This window comes from Euwallacea fornicatus, chromosome 36, assembly GCF_040115645.1.
Source record: "Euwallacea fornicatus isolate EFF26 chromosome 36, ASM4011564v1, whole genome shotgun sequence".
Lineage (NCBI taxonomy): Eukaryota > Metazoa > Arthropoda > Insecta > Coleoptera > Curculionidae > Euwallacea > Euwallacea fornicatus.
The window spans coordinates 488,004-498,340 of NC_089576.1; the positions used below are offsets into that span (position 1 = coordinate 488,004).

Genomic DNA, 10,337 nt, shown 5'->3' on the forward strand with positions numbered 1-10,337 from the left:
TTAAATCCACGTGTCAGTGTCAAAGTAAAGCACTAAGAGCAAATAGAGTGTTTAGAACCGTTCTAATTACATCAGTCGAATAAGAACCGATAGCCTTCACACAGCATCGATTTTAAAGTCAATTTCGGTAATAAACTTCGAAAGTTTGCGTCTAATTTTGATCTCTCTTTTCCCCGTTATTTTTAATATATTGTACTGCTATGGACTAATATCTGAAATGGTATACAACTATCGAATTTAACACATCTTTATGTCATAAGCACGATACTTCTACTACTTTATTTCCTTTTATTCCATGAAACAGTCTACATTTTTGTTGAATATATTTCATTTAATATTTGGATAATTTAGATATTCCATTAAAAAACGATCGCATCGACTTTCACAATTTTATTTCAAAACATCTCTATCTCACAATAAAAAGATGGTGGCAAATGTCACTGTCACTTAATTCGTTTTTCCTAACATAACCTAGAAAAAAATTAATAATTTAAAGATAAACATCAGGCTACAAATAATAAAACTTATATTCAATGGAAATATTATTTACCATGTCACTGTTTTAACAAATATTCAACCGGAAATGAGACCTCTGCACTATATAAACGTTACCCCATTTTATTGGAATTAATAATGTAAACATTAAGGAAAATTAAAAAATGTATAAAACTCCTCTAAACGGGGATCCTCGGCCTGGTCCTTGTCAGTGGCAGTGGTTCGTAAACGTGAAATTGTCTCGTATTGTTTTAATGGTCCTGGGAATACTCATTTTAACCCCATTGATAAGCCACTTTTATTTATCGAATGTTGAACGAAACACAAACTTAATGACCCACAGTGCTCACTCCCATGTAGATTTACCTGACGATTTGGACGTCAGGGAAATAGACCTTAGAGTGGGAGTAGAGGAATTAGTTAGGATCAGGGGTTCTGTTCTTAGCGAATTAAGAAGTATCGAAAAGAAAAGACAACAGTTCAAACAAGAGCTACAGGTAATTTTTAATTATTGGTAAATTAATTATTTGTTTTTGTCCATTTCAGACATACTCAAAAAATATTGAGGATTTAAAATTAGAACTTGCCCATCAACAAACTAACTTAAATAGGCTTAAGATATCAGTTGAACAAGCTCAAGTGGCAATGCATGAAGCATTGCAACAAAACACACCAGACTTAGCACTGCCCCAAAGGCTTTTACCCAATGCTTTGCCACCCAATATGCCAGCCATTCTCAGAAATAGATCTAGTCATTGTAGGATGTTTTCTTGTTTTGATCATTCTAGGTAGGTTTGCAATATCTGAACAAGAGGTAATTCTATAATATTTGATGATGTGTAGGTGTTCATTAACCTCAGGATTTCCTGTATATTTGTATGATCCAGATCATCACCCTGTTATGAATGATGGATGGGATGTTGATGGTTTTTTGAAAACTACTTTAAAACAGGTACTTGGATATAATCCACATTTGACCCAGAACCCTATGGAAGCTTGTGTTTATGTAGTATTAGTAGGTAAGTGGAAAATAAGTCTTCTTTACATAGAGAATTACATTTTACCATGTAACTGATTACTTAATGCTTTGATTTATGACTTTAGAAAAAGGTATTTGAGTCAATGAGTTCATTCAATTAATTAAATTATTTAAATTAATTCATTAGTACTCTTGCTTGTTTAAAATAGTATAACCTCGTTTTTTCTTTTTTATTCTAAAAAAATATATTATTTTTGAACTTACTTACCTGCAACATTTTATCAGGAGAGGCACTAAAAGATACTGATGATATAAGTGAAAATGTCGGAAATCATCTAAACTTACCTCCAGTTGATTCTGAAGCACTAAAAAGGCTCCCGTTTTGGGGAGGAGATGGTCGAAACCACATTCTTTTAAATCTGGCAAGAAGAGATTTGAGTGCAAGCAGTGGAGATATTTTTTCAGATATTGATACAGGTAATAGATTGATAATGACTAATTACATTTTTATTAATAGGTGTAATTCTATAAAGTTTATTTCAGCTTTGATTATAAACTCTTCCTGTTTGTAAACTTTTCAAAAATAATTAATTTTTGGCACATTATTACTTTTCAGGAAGAGCAATTTTGGTCCAATCTACCTTTTACCATGAAAATTTCCGACCCAATTTTGACCTTATAGTACCCCCAGTGTTGGGGCCTCCTGGTGGAGATGTATGGCAAGAGTGCGGCTACATGCTGCCCAGTCGACGCAAGTACTTGCTCTCATTCCAAGGCGAAATGAAAGTGAACAAAAGCATCCCATTGAAATCCCGCATGAGCACCCACGACGTCGATTTAGAGACGAAGAATTCCGAACTTAATGTGTTTATAGTACAGGTAATACAGTGTGGAATGTGAAAGTTTATATATGACATAAAATCATCTAAAAATCTGAAAGTTATTGTTGAAAGTCACTTCAGAATAGTGAAAACTTCTCCCACAAATCTACCTAGAGTTAGGCAAAAGAACCATTTCAATTTTTACGTCATTTAACATACGGGTTTCAGCACCTGAAAGAGTTGGCTAATACTCATACTTCCGACAAATTTTTATTCGAATTTGAATGTAACCCTGCAAGCGACGATTCCATGAACACAGGGCCCCAAGATTGGGCCCTTTGCGGTACTGACAGCAGCCGCAGGGCTGTTTTAAGGGAATCGACTTTTGCCCTCGTATTTGCACCGAACTTAGTGGATTTTGTGTCCACTACTTTATTGCAGGCACGTATTTACGAAGCTTTACGTTCAGGTAAGAGGGAATATGTTATATTTTGTTTTGACCCCAAGTTATTCCCTATATTAGGTGCTGTTCCGGTGATTCTGGGAGGAGATCAAGTGATATTAGCTTATGATGAAGTACTGCAATGGAAACGAGTTGTCATTTTCCTGCCGAAAGCACGTGTGACTGAACTGCATTTTCTACTAAGGACCATTCCAGACGAAGATATTCTATATTTCAGACGACAGGGGAGGCTCATGTGGGAAAGATATCTTGCCTCAGTTCAGAGTACCCTGGACACTATTGTGGCCGTCTTGAGAAACAGATTGAATATTCCTCCTTTGCCTGCTGATACAGTGGCGGCAATTAGTGTTTTCAATGAAACTTTCCAACCGTTATTAGGTAAATAACTTATTATGTTTTTATTTTTATAATCTTTTGATTTGTTTGAAGTTATTTTATACTTAAAATATTCTCTTTTAGTTCCTCCTTCTGGTGATGTGGAGCAAGAGGAAAGCCTGGGCCCCTTGGAACCACCGTATAGTAGTCCGGCATTTAGGAGAAATTTCAGTTTAGGACTCACTCAAAGCTATGAAATATGGAACGACTGGGGAGATCCTTTTAGGTAAGATCTTGGAAAATTTTAATCTGCACTGCAATTTGATTTATCTACTTTCATTTATGTTTATATTAAAATGTCCTCAAAAAGAACAGAGAACACCTATTCTTTATCTTAATTGATATAACACATGACTACAAATTTATCAATGTTTAAAGCCTCATTTGTTTGGTTTCTTCTTAGACTATATCCAGCCTTACCCCTGGACCCGCTCTTGCCTTCAGACGCAAAATTCGTAGGTTCCGAAAGAGGCTTCAGACCCGTCGGAAATGGAGCTGGAGGCTCCGGTAAAGAATTCTCTGAAGCCCTAGGAGGCAACAGCCCGAGGGAACAATTCACCATTGTCATGTTAACATATGAGCGGGAACAGGTCCTCCTGGACTCCATAGCCCGATTACGCGGTTTGCCCTACTTGCATTCGGTGGTGGTTATCTGGAATTCGCCGCGATTGCCCAGTCCGGAACTGCGTTGGCCAGATATTGGATCTCCTGTACATATTATTAAAGCGGCGAGAAACTCGTTGAACAATAGATTTTTGCCGCTGGATAATCTGGAAACTGAGGCCGTTCTATCTGTGGATGATGATGCACATTTGAGGTAATTTGAGTTCTTGAATTAAAAACATGTTAAGGGGGGTAACTACGGAAATCTGTATTCAAAAGATAAACTATGATCTTTTATGGCCATGTTTCAAATTTGAAAAGGCTCGCTTTGGTCATTCTCCAGATATTACTCCATATATGATCACAAATTTTCAGGCATGACGAGATTTTATTCGGTTTCCGCGTATGGCGAGAACACCGAGATAGGATCGTGGGTTTCCCCGGCAGATTTCACGCATGGGATTTAAACACCAAAAACAGTTGGCTGTATAATTCGAATTACAGCTGCGAGTTAAGCATGGTGCTTACAGGTATGACAGATTTTTTACTAGATTTATCCTATATTATTATTGCCTATTAGGAGCGGCATTTCTCCACCGACACTACCTCCACCTATATTGGAAATGGCTGCCTCAGGCCATAAGAGATAAAGTGGACGAGTATATGAACTGCGAAGATATCGCCATGAATTTCCTGGTCAGTCATATAACGCAGAAACCTCCGGTGAAAGTCACCTCTAGATGGACGTTTAGATGTCCGGGATGTCCTCAGAGTTTATCCGAGGATGATACTCATTTTCAGGAGAGACACAAATGCATAAATTTTTTTACGCAAGTAAGTGATTTTTCAGGATTATTATTACTTCTTTTTTACCTGTTGACTTGTGTAGGTATTTGGCTATACACCATTACTTAATACTCAATACAGAGCGGACTCCATATTGTTTAAAACAAGGATACCTCACGACAAGCAGAAGTGCTTTAAGTTCATATAATGCAGCTTTTATTAGAATTTGGTATATATTTCTGTTGATTTGCTTTGAGACAAAATCGTTCAGTTGTGATATTATCTGTACATATTGTGCCATATGTTTTTGTACTGACTAGATATTGGGTTTAAGATATACGTAGGCCTGAAATAACTGCTTGGTGCAAGCAGAAATTATTTTCAAAGGTCAGTAGTGGTTCCAAATTAGTTTCGGCAGGCCGAAAATTAGTGTGGAATAATCATATTGATTTCAGTACGATTATAATTATACAAGTTTTCCAATACTCATATTGGAAAATTTGTCTTTTAGGCTTCCATTGATTCCAGGAAAAATAGTACAGCGTAAAATTAAATTAGAATATTATAAGCTAAGAATTTGGTGATGTGCTGAACGAAATTTGTTACTTTAACCATTTACACTTGACGGCCAAAAATTTGCTGTTACTAAAGGAACAAGATAAAAGTGGAAAAACAACAAATTAGGAGATTTCAATTAAACTTTTCAGTCGCCAAATTATCAAGAAGCGATTAATAAAACTTCAAATAGCTTATGTAATTATCATTGAACTTTCGAGATATCCAGAATAGTAACCGCATATTATCATATATCTCAATTCACTATTTTAAATCTCGAAACGTCCAACACCGAGAGATCTAAAACGTGAAGGTTACATGCGTTTCATAATCGTGCATGTGCAATTTCTTTCATTACTAGGTTTAATTAGTCTTTGCAAAATTAGGATAAACTTGCAGTCTCTATAATCGAACACGGTTAATACGACTTTATTTTGACCCCAACAATAAATTCACTCGTAAAGTCTCAATAAGAAGTTTTTTCCTCGTATCGGCAGGTTGTTAGCTTAGGTAATAAATCTTGTCAATTAAGTGTACATTAAGTAAAATATGTAAATTTTAAACGCTACGGTACAACGTACTTTTAGCTAATATTCTCCGCTGTTGGTAATTCAAAAATTTCATTTCAACATAAACACGTTTGTAATTAACGTATTTCAACCAGGTGTAGATTTTACTCAATCGAGATATCCACGTATATACTGCGATTAGGCATGGATGTCTTTAAGCGATGACGTAGAAATGTCTAGTTAATCTGCATTTAACAAAAATTATCCGATTTCTCAGAAATAAGTTTTAAATAAAACACCAATAAAATAATTTAAATTATTTAATCCCCTCACTTAACTATCAAAACTACGTAGCCATCCCATCGAAAACAGCAATTGCTAACATCAAATTCCTTCGTGTAAAATGCAAATTTATCAGTGGGGAATTCTTCGTTTGAAACGTTCGCAGCAAATATTCATCTCCGGTCTTCACATCGGGATTATGCGAAATATTCACATCTTCTGAACTGATTTCCTCGGTCAATTTGGTGAAATTCCAAAGCCTCACTGAACAGTCCAAACCTCCGGACACCAAAATGTTACCACATCGACTGAATGCCAGGCAATGTATGGTCTTGTCGTGACCGGTCAGTTCGGCGACTAAATGACCGTGGGATAAATCCCAGATTAATACTGTACAATCAGCTCCTGCAGACGCCAAAAATCGCCCACAAACGCTGAAAGCTAATGCTTGAATAGGTTGTTTATGGCCTGTCATCAGTCGGACATGGTTGCCGGTAGATATGTCCCATAAGCACACTCTGCGATCACTGGAACCTGTTGCGATGTAATTAGAATTTGGATGAAATTGCACACACTAGAATGAGAAGAAAATATTGTGTAAATATAGTAAATTCAGTAGGTTCCTGGTTCGAACAAACCTAATTACAATTGTGTGCTAGTACTTACGTCTACATCGGAGAAATGTCCCCCAAATATCCTCAAAGGTTGATAATGATCAGTTGCCCATAAACGTGCAGTTCTGTCATAAGAGCATGATGCAAAATAGTACCCCAATTGCGAAAACTTAACGTCCCAAACGGGAAACATATGTCCCTTGTAAACCACTAGGCAAGTCCAGATTTGTAAGCTCCATAGTCTTTGAATTAACAGATGTTTTACTTGCATTTTACTCATTGCTCAACGTTATTTACCTAATGGATGTGTCCTCAGAGGCGCTGAGCAAAACGGTTCTATCTGGTGAAAAAGATACTGAATAGACTGGGCCGCTGTGACCACAAAGGCTTCTCACAGATTCTCCTGATCTTTCATCCATCATTCTTACCTTTATTTTGGATTCCAGAAACACTTAAATGTTTCAGCATTAATAGAAAAAACTCACCAAAACATCCTCAGCTTCAATATTAACTTCCTGCAATTTATCGGCGGATTTCATGGCTTTTAGTTTCTGCGGCACTAAAGTGAATACTTTGATAATCGAATCGTTAAACCCCACCGCCAGCATGCTAGAATCTTCAGTTATTTCTGCACAACACACTCTTAAAAAGTTCAATTAATTAGTACTTAGTTTGATTATTTTGGCAAGGAACTTACGAGTAATTTGCGTTTAGTAATGTGTAGCAACAACAAGACGGCAGATTTTCCGGTCCCAAATTAGTCCTTTTCGAAGCTTCGCGTAGAGCTTTTAGTTTCTCAATTTTATCATTATCTTTCCTAAATTTTAGGGTGAAATCTTTAACATGCTGTTAACTTTAACCTCACACTAATCTCCATAACAAGTAAGAATCTGATGGCGTATTCAGAGACTACTGCTTGTGTTTGAATTTCACACCTTCACAGTGCAATATAGCAGTCTGCTGATTCGTTTTGAGCGACAACAAGCCAAATATCAAGAAAAGTAGCAGTGACTAAGAGCATTTAATGCTCAAACAAAAAAAAAACGCCAGACACTAACAAAATTTATGCTTAGTGCAGGTGTCCAAATAAGCCATCAAGCTATTTATGGCAACATTTGAATCGGAAAGAACGAAACTAGGTAAGTTAACGTAGACAACAAGGTTTTTGAAACAACTAATGTTCAAATAAGAACACTTACAGGTCAGGGATAGGAATTCTATCTGTTGGGGGTGCGTTTGGGTCAGATTTAGTCTTTTTGGATAATAACGGGTCTTTCTTTGATTTTTTCTTTTTTGGTCTGTCGGGATTATCTTGCTCAGCAGACTCTTCTTCATCTTCCACTGGTGCTGACAAGATATGAATATCTGGTGCTTTAGGAATGCCATAATAGACTTTGGCTTTGTTATCTAAAATTGTTCAATGAAATCTATAGTGCTGCTAAATCCTCAAATTTGGCAATTATAATCGCGGAACGGTTCCTTTTCATATGTCTGATAGCTTAAATCAGACTTTACATCAGAACGTATAAAAAATAGATCCAAAAACTGACTAAATCCTCAGACTCCTTTAAGATTGGGAAAAGGTCAAGAATTTAATTTAATTTTTAACAATTTTCTTCGTAACATAAAATTTTTATATAAAGATAAATATTCATAGAAAAAAAGGGGTGAAAATTTCTTTACAAGCATCCTTTTCAAGGCTCCTTGTATGATTATCCTTCTTATCTTGAAATGATGTCAACAGTTTACAACAAAGGGCAATACACATACTAGTAGTAAATGTTGTTTTTTAGTCAGCAATTGCAGGGCTTTCTCTTTAAATAACCATCGTTATTGACATTGAAAAATGCAAATTTACAGTATTTTCAATTAATTTCACATTTAGCATGAACTTTTTAATATTTTTGTTGCTTTTTCTCAGCTTACCCTGCCTCTTAGCCTCTCCACCAACAGCACCAGATGTTGCATCAATCTGCATTTTGTTCCTTGCAACCCCCTCATACATATCAAAATACAAATGCTCTTGAATAATATTCAGCAATACTGAAGCCTTTTTATCATGTAAGTGTCTTTTCAACAGTGACAGTGTATCCCGTGACATTCGAATTATAAACTGATTCGACTTAAAGGTATCAGTCAGCTCATTCCCATTCATATGATCTCTTCTTGTCACCATAGCCAATTTCATTAAGTCATCTTGATAATATACATCTTGTTCAGGCCCAAATTTCTTCATTAACGATACTGCCTGATCACTGTGGCCATTGTATACTAGCTCCAAGTACATGTGGACTAGAACAGGGTACAAGATCATTCCAAGCTCATGTTTGTATATGTCTAAAGAGCTCTCGACGAATCTTTTTAGTTCAATGTAAGAGGATTCATAAGTATCTGGGTCTCCATCGCTTTTATATCCTGTTAAAACGCTGCTAACATTGGAGTCAGGTTGGTCTACTTCATCGGAAAGGCTAGCTTCTTTCCTTAACTGTTCCTCAGTACCCTAGAATATGAGATTTAAAGTTTAAGCCCCTATTCGTGGTGTTATTATTAAGGCTATAAGTTGGCTTACCTTTAAGTTGTATTTCTTTAATACTTGCAAAACTGCCGCCAATTGATTTTTGTCTAAACCGTTATTCATTTTGTGTTTTTCCTTGCTACAAAACTCACTTGAAATTGATCAACCGTTAAGGATTTATTTTAATTTTAGCATTTCGCGTTTATTGTTATTTGAAGGGACCCTATTCTATAACGCACATTAACATTGAGAACCAAATTTTTTGACCAATTAGCATTAAGGAAACTTTTATTCTCATTGTATCGTTACATACATACAGCCCTAGAACCAGAGTCCAGCTATCAATCAAACTGTTGACGTTTGACGTTTACAGTTGACTGTCAAAAACGACACTCTAGGTGCACTTATGTTTAGAGCTGAGCAAGTATCGAGTTTTTACTGATTACGCATTTCTCAATATTTATCAACTGATATCTACTTCGGTGGTGCCGTCCCTTCTACAAATTAATTTTTAACTACGAATGGGAAAATAACTAAACATGATATGTACTCATATTCGATATATTTATTCGTTAAAAAATTTAACAAAAATATCATTAATAACACTTCAAAACTCACGAACTATACATAATTGATATTTTATACCATTAATTGAGTCTGACAGCTTTTTCCATCAAAATTCATTTGCTACAAAAATCATTATTAAATTGTAGAAAAATTATTGAGGATTAAAATCCATACCGAACAACTTTAATTTTTTAAACCGAAAATGATCATATACAACACGTGTACAACATGAAAGTTTTTGGCAAAAAAGTCAAGTTCCTTCGATTTGAAAAATATTTGGTACTGAAGCATAAAAACTAATTGTTGGTAACTAAATAAACCTACTCGCATTTCTGCATTCCTGATACGGAACGCTGAATTTCGAGGAAAATGTTATCGGATGTGGAGCCTGAACGATGACTAACCAACAGCAAAATATACCTCCGAGCATTTCTGCATTCCTGACACGAAAAGTTTCCGAACGCCTGTTGAGGATAGAATTTACTGAAAATTTAACATTCTGTATCAAGGACGCAGATATGTGAAGAAGGATATTTAGTTCGCGATAAAACGTTGTTGTAGAACGAAATATGTTTCTTCGCACTTTTGTATTCCGGATACGAAATGCCGAGTTTCGAGTAAAATCTTGCGAGATGTGGAGGCATGGTTTAAGAACTATCAGGAGCTAAATACATCTCCTCGCATATCTGTATACCTGTTACGAAATTTTATGTATGGTAAAATTTCGCCGCATGTATATGCTTTAGGGTTAAAGCAAACCGTCTATCAAGCGA

At 35.9% G+C, this 10,337-nt stretch overlaps 2 protein-coding genes across 3 annotated transcripts in view; one reads left to right on the forward strand and one right to left on the reverse strand.

The window, feature by feature from the left end:
- botv (exostosin like glycosyltransferase 3) overlaps window positions 1–5,896 on the forward strand; it is a 35,734-nt gene extending 29,838 nt beyond the window's left edge. Inside the window, exons 1-12 of one of the 2 annotated variants that reach the window (XM_066300114.1) lie at window positions 454–992; window positions 1,042–1,283; window positions 1,339–1,514; window positions 1,760–1,951; window positions 2,091–2,353; window positions 2,524–2,764; window positions 2,819–3,136; window positions 3,218–3,359; window positions 3,537–3,950; window positions 4,112–4,266; window positions 4,317–4,570; window positions 4,626–5,896. In XM_066300114.1, the coding sequence (XP_066156211.1) occupies window positions 660–992; window positions 1,042–1,283; window positions 1,339–1,514; window positions 1,760–1,951; window positions 2,091–2,353; window positions 2,524–2,764; window positions 2,819–3,136; window positions 3,218–3,359; window positions 3,537–3,950; window positions 4,112–4,266; window positions 4,317–4,570; window positions 4,626–4,730 (2,835 nt within the window). In that variant the 5' untranslated portion in view covers window positions 454–659 and the 3' untranslated portion in view covers window positions 4,731–5,896. Of the gene's footprint in view, window positions 1–453; window positions 993–1,041; window positions 1,284–1,338; window positions 1,515–1,759; window positions 1,952–2,090; window positions 2,354–2,523; window positions 2,765–2,818; window positions 3,137–3,217; window positions 3,360–3,536; window positions 3,951–4,111; window positions 4,267–4,316; window positions 4,571–4,625 lie in introns of those variants that run through there. The other variant, XM_066300115.1, reaches the window with a different exon arrangement.
- Taf5 (TATA-box binding protein associated factor 5) lies at window positions 5,893–9,295 on the reverse strand. Its single transcript, XM_066300116.1, has 8 exons — window positions 9,052–9,295; window positions 8,409–8,982; window positions 7,682–7,889; window positions 7,180–7,299; window positions 6,968–7,124; window positions 6,780–6,910; window positions 6,535–6,724; window positions 5,893–6,442 (listed from the first exon to the last, which is right to left on the reverse strand). The coding sequence occupies exons 1-8, from the start codon at window positions 9,118–9,120 to the stop codon at window positions 5,933–5,935; spliced, it is 1,959 nt and encodes a 652-aa protein (XP_066156213.1). The 5' UTR covers window positions 9,121–9,295; the 3' UTR covers window positions 5,893–5,932.
- Between the last annotated feature and the right edge of the window lie 1,042 nt (window positions 9,296–10,337).

What these genes read in the sequence shown, in the direction of transcription:
- Taf5 (XM_066300116.1), bottom strand. Translation starts at nt 9,120, where the DNA reads ATGAATAACGGTTTAGACAAAAATCAATTGGCGGCAGTTTTGCAAGTA. An exon ending in TAAAGAAATACAACTTAAAG is followed by an intron (nt 8,983 to 9,051) that starts GTAAGCCAACTT and finishes CTCATATTCTAG; the next exon opens with GGTACTGAGGAACAGTTAAG. An exon ending in TTACTAAACGCAAATTACTC is followed by an intron (nt 7,125 to 7,179) that starts GTAAGTTCCTTG and finishes GAACTTTTTAAG; the next exon opens with AGTGTGTTGTGCAGAAATAA.